General features: G+C 47.3%; 1 protein-coding gene across 1 annotated transcript; it reads left to right on the forward strand.

Annotated features, from left to right (window-relative positions):
• The first annotated feature begins 1770 nt into the window (after positions 1-1770).
• Positions 1771-14375, forward strand: LOC310671002 (E3 ubiquitin-protein ligase TRIM58-like). Its single transcript, XM_083426899.1, has 6 exons — positions 1771-2378; positions 3490-3585; positions 6707-6937; positions 8929-8951; positions 12085-12191; positions 13215-14375. Exons 1-6 carry the CDS (start codon positions 1986-1988, stop codon positions 13793-13795), a joined length of 1431 nt encoding a protein of 476 aa, XP_083283025.1. The 5' UTR covers positions 1771-1985; the 3' UTR covers positions 13796-14375.
• Positions 14376-14776: the final 401 nt, after the last annotated feature.

Consider the following 14776-nt stretch of genomic DNA (forward strand, 5'->3'; position numbering starts at 1 on the left):
TCAACGAAAAAAGAAGACGACCCAGGAGGTCAGTTCATTCTCTAGTCAGTTCATGCATAAGGTCCATACATGTGTAAGTGTCTATTCCACCTGTTTGTTCGTAGAGTCCAATAATCCACATGAAGGGTTGTTACGGTTCCACAGAATCCTTTCACAGAGTCTAAGATAAGGATTTCTGGAATATTAGCCTTGTTTCGCCATCCTAGGCTTCATCAGTAGAACAGGCTCATATGTAATATTACAGGATAGTGGATCTTCTAGCATAGTAGTGGTTGAAATCGTTGTCTTAGACTCTGTGAAAGGATTCTGTGCAAGTAGATAAATAGGTACCGCTCCAGCGGGAAGGTAAATGGCATTTCCATGCGCTGCTCTGGTTTGCCAGAAGTGGCTTAGTCATGCTGGCCACATGATCCGGAAGCTGTACGCCAACTCCCTCAGCCTATACTCCCTCGGCGCCGCAACCCCGGAGTCGTCCGCAACTGGACCTAATGGTCAACCCAATAACAACCCAATAACATCCCCCCAGAAAAGAGCCATACAGTATTTTAAAAGGGTATAGGATGTCAGACAGATAAACCAAAGGTACCCCTGCCCGTACGGGCCAGTCTTGACAGACTCTAGGGTTGTGCGCCCATCTCACTCAAAGAGGCCAGGGGCCAGCGCTGTCCGAAGACACTTCCGGGTCACGTGGCCAGCGTGACATCACTGCTCTGGCGAGCCAGAGCCGCACACGGAAAAGCCGTTTACCTTCCCGCTAGTAAGCGGTCCCTATTTATCTACTTGCACCCGAGAGTGCTTTTGAACTGCTAGGTTGGCAGGCGCTGGGACCGAACAACGGGAGCACACCCCGCCGCGGGGATTCGAACCGCCGACCTCTTGATCGGCAAGCCCTAGGTGCTGAGGCTTTAACCCACAGCGCCACCCGCGTCAACCAAAGGCCTGGTTAAAAAGGAACGTGTTTGCCTGGCGCCTAAAGGTGTGTAGTGAAGGCGCCAGGCAGGCGAACTTCCCTGGGGAGAGCATTCCACAGGCGGGGAGCCACTGCAGAGAAGGCCCTGTTCTCATGTTGCCACCCTCCAGACCTTTTGAGGAGGAGGCACACGAAGGAGGGCCTCAGAAGATGATCTCAGGGTCCGGGTAGGTTCATATGGAAAGAGGCAGTCCTTGAGGTATTGCTCAATGTATGCTTAATAAAGACCATACGTAAGCTCTCCTCTCGAGGAGGAGGCACACGAAGGAGGGCCTCAGAAGATGATCTGTTGATGAAAGGTAGTATACAAATTTTATAAGTAGTGGTAATAACCACTGCTGTTTTTCTAGAATGGCAACAGCGCTTACCTGAGAGGTGCCAGAGCTGAGCTCCAGCCAGGGACATAGCTAGCTGCTCTGGCACCTGGAGTGGCAGGAATCCACACACAGGGGTGTCGCGGCAAGCTGCCCATGGAGTCCGCCTAGCGGACACAAGCCCCACACTGACATTTCGGGCAGTGCGGGACTCCAAGCCACCGCGTGACTCCCAGGAGAGGTGTGTAGCTCGGGCACGCTGCAGGTCAGGCCCCGCCCCCACGGTGCGCCATTTTGTCACCCCCCTCAGGGATGACACCCGGGGCGAACTGAACCCACCCACCCCCCTGGCACCCCCCTTCCTACACCACTGGCTCAAACAAGTTCCGGCTGAAAAAAAGCCCTGGTAATAACCCTGTTATATTCTGTTATATTTTGGATTCTTGCTTCCAGGAACTTGTCACTGCGTGCCCGTAAAGGTGCCACTTTGAGCAAAAGCTTCTGTGCTGAACTTTGCACAGTGGACTTGGGTCCACTCTTGGCACGCTTCCCAAGCAGTGCCTTTCTGCCACATGGCGCTACCTTGCCCTGGCGCAGAGCCCAGCAGTGAGAAGAACCAGCAGCTGCGCTTTCGCTTCTGAAGGGATTTCTCGAGCAAGGGAAACGAAACCTAAGCCTCCTGCGCGTCCTGGAGGGGAGAGATGGCTGAAGCTCCTGCTTCGAAGCCGGCCTTCAAGCCCAAACCCCGGAGGCCTGTCTGTGCCCTATGCCAGGGGCCCTACAAAACTGCCGTGGTCGTCGCAGGGCAGAAATTATGCCGCTTCTGTTTTTCTCGCATGAAGAGGGAGGCCGCAGCCAGCGGGCCTTCCCCGAAGGATGGGGAGGAGAAAGGAGGAGACGGGGAGGAGAAAGGAGAGCAGGAGAGAGGAAATGGAGAAGAAGAGGAATGTCAGAGTCTATGTGAGGAGCACCAAGAAGACCTGACATGGTTCTGCATGAAGGACAAAGCTCTCCTATGCAAGAGCTGCAAGGCCTCTGAGGTTCATGTCTCTCACTCTGTGGTGCCTGTTGAAGATGCTGCCCAGGAATACCAGGTGGGGTTTCCCCCCCTTCCTTCTTTCCTACAGTCCCATTGTGTCCCTTCCCTTCCCTTCCCTTCCCAGCCTGCCCTTCTGTAGTTGTAAATATCTGAGGCAGCAAACGCAGCATCAAAACCAAATGGAACATCCAACTAAAATGAGAAAACCCCTCAGACATTCATAGAAGTTAGGGAATAAAGCTGCATTTTCCTTTCGGCTGTGCCGGAGATGGTGTTCCGAGAGCAGGGTGCCACCACAGGAAAGGCCCCGTCTCTAGTTGAACACCTGCCTAATGGCGCCTCGTCCGCTGGCAGCTGGGGAAAAAGCCTCTGAAACAGACCTTGAGGGGAAAGGGGTGTAGCTACGTGGCAGAGCATCTGCTTGGTTCCAGGTTTAATACAGGGCGTCTCCAGGTAGGGCTGGCAGATAGCCCTGTCTGAAAGCCTGGAGAGGTACTGCCAGTTGGTGTAGGCAGTGCTGACCAATGGTCTGACTCACTGAATAGTGAGTGAGGTTATTAAATTCAGTTCTGGAGAATGCCAGTAGCTCAGGTCACCCTTAATATATTTGTCACTGTTATAAGGTGCATTTGGGGGAAAGGATGGTATGTTGTGGTGGTAAAAATAACAGTGTTATCTCATATACACACACACACACACACACACACACAATGGGACTGACTCTCAGGTGCGTACCTTTGAGTTTGTCACCTAGGTCACATAAAGTAGCTCTGGAGCAGTTCAGTTGCTCAGCTTGATGGGTGGAAATCTGCAAGTCACTTTGCCAATGCCAAACCAATGGGCTGAGTAGTTTGGTACCAACTGAGGCTGCATACACCAAACATTTAAGGTGCCTGGGTTCCCCCAAAGAACTCTGGTGTGTTCAGGGTGCTAGGAACTGTATCTCTGTGGGGCAAAATACAGTTCCCATGGTTTTTGTGTAGGGGTGTGTGTGCTTTAAATGTATGGTGCGTACGCAGCCTTTGCTGAGCTACGAATTAAGCTGCCAGGGTTCTCTGGAAGCGACGAACTGGTCTGAAAGTACTGAATGGAATTGGCTTGGGGAAAACCAAGGCAGAATAAACAAACCTGATTTGCTGGCAATTCTCTTCCCATTTTCCTGCCAGGGGAAGCTGCAGCAGGCCGTATCTTTGCTCACTCGACAACTGGAAGAGTCTTTGGAGCAGAAATACGAGGAAGGAAAGAAAACAGCTGCATGGAAGGCAGGTGCCAAGTTTGTGTTGTTGTTTAGTCATTTAGTCGTGTCCGACTCTTCGTGACCCCCTGGACCAGAGCACGCCAGGCACTCCTGTCTTCCACTGCCTCCCGCAGTTTGGTCAGACTCATGCTGGTAGCTTCGAGAACACTGTCCGACCATCTCGTCCTCTGTCGTCCCCTTTTCCTTGTGCCCTCCATCTTCCCCAACATCAGGGTCTTTTCCAGTGAGTCTTCTCTTCTCATGAGGTGGCCAAAGTACTGGAGCCTCAGCTTCAGGATCTGTCCTTCCAGTGAGCACTCAGGGCTGATTTCCTTCAGAATGGGATGCGTTTGATCTTCTTGCAGTCCATGGGACTCTCCAGAGTCTCCTCCAGCACCATAATTCAAAAGCATCAATTTTTTGGCGATCAGCCTTCTTTATGGTCCAGCTCTCACTTCCATACATCATTACCGGGAAAACCATAGCTTTAACTATACGGACCTTTGTTGGCAAGGTGATGTCTCTGCTTTTTAAGTTTACAAGTTTACAAGTTTGCAAGCCTCCAAAGATTTCCCCCTGCCGTAGGGCGCAGGTGGCGCTGCCTGAAACCCTCCTCCTCCTTAGTCTCCGTATTAATCTTTGCAGAACTCCACAGGAAGCAGAAGGAGGAGGGAGGGAACAACACAAAAATGAGTCAGCTCTGTCCTTGGTTCTGGTGCGACAGACTTTTGGAGCTCCCTGCCAGTCTCAATGAGCATCAGCCACCACAGGGTACAGGCACACACCGGTTCTCCGAGGGCCTTTCTGAAAACAGCCCCTTTGGAGGCAGCAGGTAGGGATGGCCCTGCTTTTAGAGCAGTGCCAGATTACCAAATAGGCAGAGCAGACACCTGCCCACAACAGTGGATCAAAATAATATTGCGTAATAAAATGGGTAAAATAAAATAAAAAGTTAGAAGATAATTTGCGAGGGGCCCCCCGAGATTTCGACTGCCTAGGGGCCTCTACCGGGTTTAATTTGGCACTGCATGAGAGAGAATGAGGCAATTGCTTCAGGGGAGGCAGTGTTGGCAGCCCTGTCCAAAGCTGGAAAAAGGTAAAGGTCCCCCTGGACGGTTAAGTCCAGTCAAAGGCTACTATGGGGTTCATCTCACTTTTCAGGCCGAGGGAGCCGATGTTTGTCCGCAGACAGCTTTCCAGGTCATGTGGCCAGCAGGACGAAACCGCTTCTGCTGCAACAGAACACCGTGACGGAAGCCAGAGTGCATGGAAACGCTGTCTACCCTCCCACCACAGTGGTACCTATTTATCTACTTGCACTGGTGTGCTTTTGAACTGCTAGGTTGGCAGGAGCTGGGGCAGAGCAACGGGACCTCACCCCGTCCTGGGGATTCCAACCACCAACCTTCCAATCGGCAAGCCCAAGAGGCTCAGTGGTTTAGACCACAGCATCACCCGCATCCCTGTCCATTGAGGGGCTGATAGGGCTGACTAGTGGATGCAGAAGGACCCACACAGCCCAAGCAGTTCTCCTTTGAAACTGGCCATCATAATCCTATCAGGGGCTATTAGCCACAATGGCTATGCTCTGCCTCCAGGATACCAGTTGCTGGAAAGCTTAGGAGGCTCTTGTGCTCAGATCCTGCAAACAGGTTTCCCTCAGGCATTTGGTTGCCCACTGTGAGAGCAGGATGCTGGCCTAGGTGGGCTGATGGCCTGATCCAGCAGCCTCTTCTTATGTATATAATATTCATGATTTTCAGTTTTATACATTCAATAATTTTACAATCATTTTAACATTTCAAAACTTGACTTCCTTCCGCCTCTTTCTGTGGTTCCTTAAATTTATTCTTAATGTCTTCTGCATATCCAAATTAACTTAATTTGCTCATTTATTCATCTACTTTAAATATATACAGTGGTGCCTCACAAGACGAAAAGAATCCATTCTGCGAGTCTCTTCGTCTAGCGGTTTTTTCGTCTTGCGAAGCTAGCGGCTTAGCGGATTAGAGCTATTAGTGGTTTAGCGGCTATTAGCGGCTATTAAAGGCTTAAGGGATTAGCGGATTAGCTGCTAAAAGGCTATTAGCAGCTTAGTGCCTTAGAAAAAGGGGGTGGGGAGCGAAAAAAATTCGCAAGAATCGCAAGACATTTTCGTCTTGCGAAGCAAGCCCATAGAGAAATTCGTCCTGCGAAGCGCATTGAAAACGGAAAACCCTTTCGTCTTGCGGGTTTTCCGTCTTGCGAGGCATTCGTCTTGCGGGGCACCACTGTACTCTTATAAAACTGCAGGTTATTACAATGATCCTGCCAATGTTCTTATCTGTTTATAGTTTGTTTGTAAATTTTCCAGAAATTATTTCCATTCTTTTATAAAAAGTTTGTTATAATAATCATAAATAATAATAAATTTTATTTATACCCCGCCCTCCCCAGCCAAGCCCAGGCTCAGGGCAGCTAACACCAGATATAAAACAATTGAAATACAACTGAAAAAACAATATTAAAATACAACATTAAAGCAACATTAAAATGCAGCCTCATTTCAGCAGAAACTCTTGGGGAAAACTTTTGGGGATGAAAATGTCAAGTCTTCACCAAGGCTAACTATCCAGACTGGTCCTATGTGGGCCAAAAAAAAGCCAGAAAGTCCCCAAGTGGGAGTTCATCACAGGAGGAGAAAGGAAAAAAGAAAGAGGGGGAGGGAATCAAATTGGCTCCAAGCCAAAGGCCAGGCGGAACAACTCTGTCTTACAGGCCCTGCGGAAAGACATCAGATCCTGCAGGGCCCTGGTCTCATGAGACAGAGCTTTCCACTAGGCAGGAGCCAGTGTTGAGAAGGCTCTAGCTCTGGTTGAGGCTAATCTAACTTCCTTAGGGCCCGGGACCTCTAGGGTGTTGCTATTTATGGACCTTAAGATCCTCCGTGGGGCACACCAGGAGAGGCGGCCCCATAGGTATGAGGGTCCTTGCTTTTTTCATTTTTCCAGTAAGTTTCGCCATTTCTGCATATTCCGTAAGTTTTTGTATCCATTCTTCTTTTGCCGGGACTACTTCTTCTTCTTCTTAACTCTTCTGACATTCTTAACCAAGAGCTGAAAGTGCTGCTGAATCTCTCTGTCTTCATCTTTCCTTTGCTGATGAAGGACAAGGTGCACAGTCAGAAGCAGCGGGTGGAAAGCGAGTTTGCAAAACTGTACAACTTCCTGGTTGAGGAAGAAGAGGAACTCTTGCAGAGGCTGAAGGCAGAGGAGAGGCAGACCCTGAAGAGGCTGGATAGGAATTTAACCCAACTCTCAAAGCAAAACTCCTCGCTGATTAAGCTGGTTAAGGAGATCAAGTCGAAGAGCCAGAAGGCGCCTGCTGAACTTTTGAAGGTGAGACGAGGCATAGAATCAGACTTGTAGACATGGCAGGGACCGCGAGGGTCATCTAGCCCAACCCCCTGTATTGCAGGAATGTTTTGCCCAACGTGGGGCTCAAACCCATGACCTTGAGATTGAGAGCCTCATGATCTACCAATTGAGCTATGCAGGGTATCTGGGAGGCAGCCCCACTGAAACCAAAAGGGTTTGTGAGTAAATGTTGGGTTTCCTGCTTGTGTGAGTTCAACAAACTTTTAATTGTTGCCTCTTTTTTTCAGTTTGAAATGTATGTCACACACACACACACACACACACACACACAACTTTTCAAGTTTATACATTTCACTAATTTTACACTCATTTTGACATTTCAAAAGTTGACTTCCTTCCCCCTCATTCTGCAATTCCTTAAATTTGTTTTTAATATTTTCTGCATATCCAAATTAACTTAATTTGCTCATTTATTCATCTTCTTTAAAAAAATATATACTCTTCTAAAACTGCTGGTTGCTACAATAATCCTTCCAATATTTTTATCTTTTTTATAATTTATCTGTAAATATTCAACAAACCATTTCCATTTTTTAATTAAAAAAAAAAATGTTATCTTGATTTCTTATTATCCGGTAAGTTTCTCCATTTCTGTATACAGTCATACCTCAGGTTACAGAGGCTTCAGGTTGCGTTTTTTTGGGTTACAGACGCACTGAAACCCGGAAGTACTGGAACGGGTTACTTCTGGGTTTCAGCGGTCGCGCATGCGCAGAAGTGCTAAATCTCGCTTTGTGCATGTGCAGAAGCGCCAAATTGCAACCCGCGCATGCACAGACATGCCGCTGTGGGTTGCAAGCGTGCATCCCGCATGGATCACGTTTGCAGCCCGAGTGTCCACTGTATTCCATAAGCTTTTGTATTCATTCTTCCTTTACTGGGACTTCTGCTTCTTTCCATTTTGGGGCAAGTAACATTCTTGCCACTGTAGTAGCATACATGAATAAGTTTCAATACATTTTAGGTAGTTCTGTCCCTATAATTCCTAAAAGAAAAGCTGCTGGTTTTTATTTTTACAAAGGTTATTTTAAATTTGATTGCTGCCTCTTATGGGGAAGGACCACAAAACTCAGTGGTAGAGCATTTGCATAGTAGTAGTAGTAGTAGTAGTAGTAGTAATATATGTGTAACCCACCCATCCAAGCTACTTTGGGCAGCTTCCAGCAGAATATAAAAACACAACTAAACACCAAGAACTGGAAATTTTGCAGTAGTGGATGTTTGAAGACCCGGGGGTTACCCACACTTCCCTTTGCAGCGCTGCTTTCTCCTGGGAAATCTGATCTTTAGCGCTGAATCGGAACAAACAACAATCGGGTTTTCAACAGATTGCCATTTGTTCCTATTTAGCACTAAAGAGCTAAATAGAAAGAACCCCTTCTGATTAAAGCGGCAGGGCAACTGCTAAACCGCTTGGATCCGTGCCTAGGAAGAGTAGGATAAGCACAAAACCACTCAGATCCTGGGACAAACCAAAGTGTGAACGAACCCTGAGTTCTCAATTCAAACTATTGGAGATACAAAATGCATCATCTGGAGAGTGGAGATGTTTTGTATAGTACATATTTGTTTCCGTGTTAGGCATGATCATTTCTCTTGCTTAGTTTTAAGCTGTTAAATTAGATTGGCTTGTTTGTATTGGTTCACGCAAAGTTGAATACCACAATTTTGTGGGAAAGTGGCATGCAAGTAAACAGATGACATTGATGGCATTGGACAAATAAAAAACTGGTTCCGTTGGGCTTGTTTAATTCATCTTTAGGCAGGCCCAGGGAGGTGACCGTGAAAATAAAATGCATAGGCTATTTCAAAACTAGCCAGGCAGCAACACTGCATGCGGCTGATTTAAGAAAATAGATGAGGTATACTTTTAAAAGCGTTCAACCATTATTATTTTTTACAAAAAGGAAATAATAGCAACTTATTTCTCTCTTCATTTTCCGGTTGCCCAGGATGTGGAGAATGTGTTAGCAAGGTAAGCTTGTCAGTTTGCTTTCCAATTAAAAGGTTTGAAATATCCGGCAGAAATGTCACACAGTAATCAAGCCACGAAGTCTGGCTTCTAGGTGTAGAATCTGAGCCCTTTCCTCTAACTGATTTATTTAAAGCATTTATTTTTTACTTCACTCTTTAGCCGAAAAGGCTTCTAGAGTGGCTTACAATCATCTGCATTCGGACAGCCTTTGCCCTCAAGCTTACAATTTAAAAGACACGACACACAAGGAAAAAGGGATGGGGAGGGAAGAGGGGGCTTAAAGTTTCATTTCTTACCATAAGCAGCAGGGATAAGAAACAGTTCCGGCAGCTTGATGGCATCACAGCCTACAAGGCAACATTGGAGGGAGCCCAAGGCAAGCTGGTCCTTGAGCAAAGGCAATGCTTCTGTTGTCTCCCTCTGCTTTGCAGTCTGATGGCTTCCTAATTCTCAGCTCACACCCCGCTCCCCAGTAATTGTTTGGGGCAGGGCTGACATTGCGCAACCGGATGCAGAAATCAGTAGGGACCTTTGCAGGAAGTAGGGTCACCCTGTCAGTTCCTTGCCCTCTCTCTTCCCCCACTCCCAAGAGTTTCTCAGCTTCGTCACCAAGGGCCCCAGTGTGGTGTAGTGGTTAAGAGCGGTAGACTCGTAATCTGGTGAACTGGGTTCGCTTCCCCGCTCCTCCACATGCAGCTGCTGGGTGACCTTGGGCCAGTCACACTTCTCTGAAGTCTCTCAGCCCCACTCACCTCACAGAGTGTTTGCTGTGGGGGAGGAAGGGAAAGGAGAATGTGAGCCGCTTTGAGACTCCTTAGGGTAGAGATAAAGCGGGATATCAAATCCAAACTCTTCTTCTCTTCTTCAAATTGTTGTAAATAAAAATATGCATCTGTTGTAAATAAAAAATGCCCTTTTCCCTTATGGGGTATCCAAGAGCCCATATAGAGTCCTTACATAGGTTCCCTATTGGTAGGAGAAAATAACAGAGGCCAACCAGAGAATATTTAGAAGCAAGGCAGCTAGTAAGCTTGATCTTTATTGATCTGTTGCAACAGGGTACTCCCCTCACACGCAGGAGAGGAAGAGGACCCCCAAAATTGCTGTGCAAGGGCTTATAAAGACTTTGAAATTCCCATCCTGTAGATCAAGACCACCCCCAGAAACATTATGCAAACATCACAGAAGGGGTGTAACCTAAGACCACCCCTCAGATACATCCCACCTACATCACAAAAATTTAAATGTTGTTTTTCTCCTCTCACAGTTTATCTCCTGTCTGGCAAGTTACTTGATTGGATTGCCTGGGGAGCCTGGCCATTCTTTTGTAGTGGTAAAATACTTATTTCCTGGGCCAGGTCACGGGCTCACACCTTATTGAAACAGACATATCCTGGAGACAAGATTTGTGAGGAAAGAGACAATGGGGAGGTTTTTCCAGTTTAACCTTGCAGAGAAAGGATTTGGTCACTTGGTCAGTTTAGGAATCAAAATGGTTCCAGGTTGGTCTTCCTGTGTTGATCTATGTATGTACAGTTATGAACATTACCATATATCTAATACCATAAAATTCCTATCACAAAATATACCAGGTGTAGAGAACCTGTGACCCTTCAGATGACTCCTATCGGTCGCAGCCATTATGCTCAATGATCAGGGGTGATGGGAACTGCAGTTCAGCAAGATCCGGAGGGTCCCAGATTCCTCAGACCTGCAATATTTCTTCTCCCACCATCATGATACAATCCCTCTTCCCCCCCCTTGGTATTCTTCAGAAGGAACGCGATTCACAGGGCAGACCATTGTGCACTGATTGCACAAAAAGAACAGTTTCCCCTCTCTGCATTTCGCAGTTAACAACTGTTAGGGGAGAAATCTGAGGGCTCCCTTGGACAAAAAGCAAGGACACCAGCCGGGAATACCAGAGCAAAACAGCAGCCAGTAGGCTTGGTCTTTATTGAAGACTGTCGCAACAGGACTCCCACCTGCCACAAGGTGGAACAAGATGGACGCCCCGAACAAAAGAGCACCCAAACTTTTATTAGCTGCTAATCCCCATGTTACACCCCCCCCCAAACTACATCACTAATACATCATGGTTACATCATGAAAGGGGAGGTCTCTGGTGGCAGTAATCTGAGCATCCTGGACCCTGCCCCATGGTTCTCCTTGCCCTCCACCAAACACCCATCAAGTGTAACAAAAGAGATATTTACATTTCCCTGTTTCCCAGCCAAGTTAATCACACCCTTTTGTCTTCATCTGGGTTTGTTATTTCTGGAATGGCTACCTGTCTGGCATTCAGGTATCAGGATGCCAGGAATTATCACTCAGGCAGAGGGGCTGCTGAGTAGCTGAGCTCAGGTGTGTATATGAATTTTTGAAGTTTTCCCTGTGAGCCAGTACATAGCTACATTTATCAGTGAATTATTACATTTGGTATCCTGCAGCAAAGGCCCTTTGAATAGATAGGAAGAAACTGTGATGAAGTGTTTTGTGGGGACAAATCACAAAAGTCACAAAAGTGATTGTGCTGATTTTGGTACTGGGCTGCTTGTGCATGATATCTGCTGGAGGGGCAACCACCCCCCCAACCTATACATAAATTCCTGCAATACAACAATATGGTGTTTTGAATTTACTTTGGTTTTTATTGAAGTTTCTCACAATACGGTTAAGATATAGGAAACTAACGTAAATTCAAAAACCAGAAAAGAAGAGAGGAAAAGGAAAATGTGGTGTTTTGGATTTACTTTAGACCAGGGATGGGGAACCTGTCACCCTCCAGGTATTGCTGGACTCCAGCTCCCATCAGCCCCAGCCATCATGGTCAACCACCAGGAATTATGGGAGTCGTAGTCCAACGACGCCTGGAGCCCACAGCAGAGGCGGTTTTAGGGTAGCACAGCCAGTATAGCCAGACTGGGTGTGGTTGTCGCAACAATGGTGTCGATAGTGAAGGGGGGGGCGATGTTTAGTGTCACACAGGGCGCCACTGAAATGGGAAAGCCCAAAGTCCACCGCTGCCCATGAGTTCCTCCTAATTACTTTAGAACACTCTCTGCACCACCTCCCCGTTAGCCTCATAGACGGGAAATGCATACATAAATGAAATGATTATCCTTTTGTGTAGGGCGGAAAACGTCACCCTGTTCGAGCCTCAAGTTGTTCCTACTGAACTGAAGAACGTTTACAACATTCCTTGCCTTGACATTATTCAGATCTTAACAAAATTCAAAGGTACGTGCACACCAGTGCTTGGATTTTCACTCAGGATACATTCCCATTTGCTTTAGTGAAAGGATGGGGGAATTGATGGGCCTCCAGATGGACTACAATTTCCATCATCCCTGCTCATTGGCCTTGTTGGCTGGAGCCGTTTGGACCCAATGGCATTGGGGGCGGGAGGGGCACAGGTTCCCCAGCCATTGTGTAGACAAAACTGAACTAGATGGGCTAAATCAGATCCCCCCCCCCAACCTGGTGCCATCCAGCTGCTTTGAACTACAACTCCCATCAGCCATACCCAGCAAAACCAATGACCAGGGATAAATGGTATGGAGCAGTACGTTAGCCAGTGTATTGTCCAGATTAGGTCCTGGGAGACCAGGGTTCCAATCATTGCTTGGCCCTGAAGCTCAGTGGCTGGCCTTGGACCAGTCATCAGCTCTCCGCCTAAAACCTATGCACAGGGTTGCTGCGAGGATAAAATGGCAAGGCAAGAACCACATACAGCACCTTGAGCTCCTTGGAGACAATGTTGGGATATATGTGTGTGTATGTGTAATGATAAAATAAATAAATATATAAAAGTTAAAGGACCCATGAGAGTTAAGTCCAGTCGCAAAGAACTCTGGGGTTGCGGCGCTCATCTCGCTTTACTGGCTGAGGGAGCTGACGTTTGTCCGCAGACAGTTTTTCTGGGTCATGTGGCCAGCATGACTAAGCCGCTTCTGGTGAAACCAGAGCAGTGCACGGAAACACCGTTTACCTTCCCGCCAGAGCGGTACCTATTTATCGCGGGGATTTGAACCGCCAACCTTCCGATAGGCAAGTCCTAGGCTCTGTGGTTTAAGCCACAGCACCATCTGCGTCCCAAAATAAATATATAGAGGAAGCCTAAACAGCAGATGGAGGGCACTAGGTTTGGGCCTGGACTAGAGGACCATTAGGATCGTTTCCAGCAGTTCTTGTTACGGGTTTTGTGCCTGTCCCCTGTCCACTACCCCTTTTCCTATATCTCTCTCTCTCTCCATCCTCTAGTGGACGTGTCTCTGGATCCAACCACAGCGCACCCAAGTCTTCTGCTCTCCAGAGACAGGAAAAGAGTGGAATACAGAGGATCCCGGCAGCTGCAGCCTCAGGATGACAACAACACAGAGAGATTTGACACCTATGTCCTTGTTCTGGGCTCCGAGGTGTTCACCTCCGGGAGACACTACTGGGAGGTGGAGGTGGGAGACAGCCCAGAATGGGACCTGGGGGTTTGTAGGGAATCGGTGAGCAGGAAGGGGCAGAGAATCATTTTCTCCCCCCTAAGTGGGTACTGGAGGCTGTGGCTTCGGAAGGGAGACCAGTACAAGGCCTTGATTTCCTGCCCTACGCTGCTTCCCGTGAACACAAGGCCAAAGCGGGTGGGAGTTTTCCTGGACTATTCCGAAGGGGAGGTTTCCTTTTACAATGTGACCGAGAGAACCCACATCTACACGTACATCGGGACCTTCTGTGGCCCCCTCCGGCCCTTCTTTAGCCCCTGCCGCCAATGGAAAGGGGCAAGGGGGGCCTACTCCTTGCTTATTTGCCCAGGCCCAAAAGCAAGAAAGAGCAAAAAACCTCTGCACTAAACTAGACCCATGTCATTCATGTTGATTCAAACAGTTAGAGGCAGCCATTGCCAGCTGCCCTAGACATCCCCTCCTGTCTTCACCTCTGTCCTGATTGACAGGTAGGCTGCCCCACTGTTGCAGCCCCCCTAATTATTGTCCCTCACTTTTGACAGGAGAAACGGTCCCTCTAGACTCCGAACTCAGGGGCCGTGTTTTGAAAGCAGAAACAGCCCCCATCCATTTCCGCTTTCCTTTCAAGGGGCAAGATTTAAGATAAGCTTTTTTGTCCCTCTCCCCTCCAGACAACTTGCACGCTTAGCAGAAAAATCCGTAGCAAATTTGTCTTGAAAATCCATTTTTGAAGACCCAACAACTTCTGAATATAATCACCCCCCCACTTTGAGGTTTCAGTGTGGTAATAATGAACAGCTTCCCTATAGGCCTGAAGGCCCCTGCCCATAGCTGTCAACGTTTCCCCTTTTTAAAAGGGAAATCCCCTTATTCCGAATAGGATTCCTTGCACGAAAAGGGAAAAGTTGACAGCTATGGCCCTGCCCTGCTTCTCTCCACCTGGCATGGAGCGGGGCCTGACAGGCTCCTTAAAAAGGACTGCCGCTGCTTCTGGGCAAAGAGAGCTGAGTTTTTGTTTTTTCAAATTGCTTTTATTTTTTATCTATGTCATTTTAAATTGTGATTGATATTAATGCTGTATTCTTAATTTTAGATTTTATGATTCATGTGGAAATTGTTTTCCATTTGGTTGTGTACTTTTTGATGTGTTTTATTGATTGCTTGTGACTTTTTGTTATGTTGGTAATTACTGTATGTAAATCTTGTCATGTTTTAAGCTGCCTTGAGCATTGTTTTAACTATGGAAAGGCGGCATACAAATAAATGATGATGATAATGCCCTGTGGGTATAGGGCAGTATATACATTCATTTAATAATAATAATAGTAATACTACTACTGCTACTACTACTACTACTACTAATAATAA

Source organism: Podarcis tiliguerta (assembly GCF_965153285.1).
Source record: "Podarcis tiliguerta genome assembly, chromosome: 2".
Taxonomy (NCBI): domain Eukaryota; kingdom Metazoa; phylum Chordata; class Lepidosauria; order Squamata; family Lacertidae; genus Podarcis; species Podarcis tiliguerta.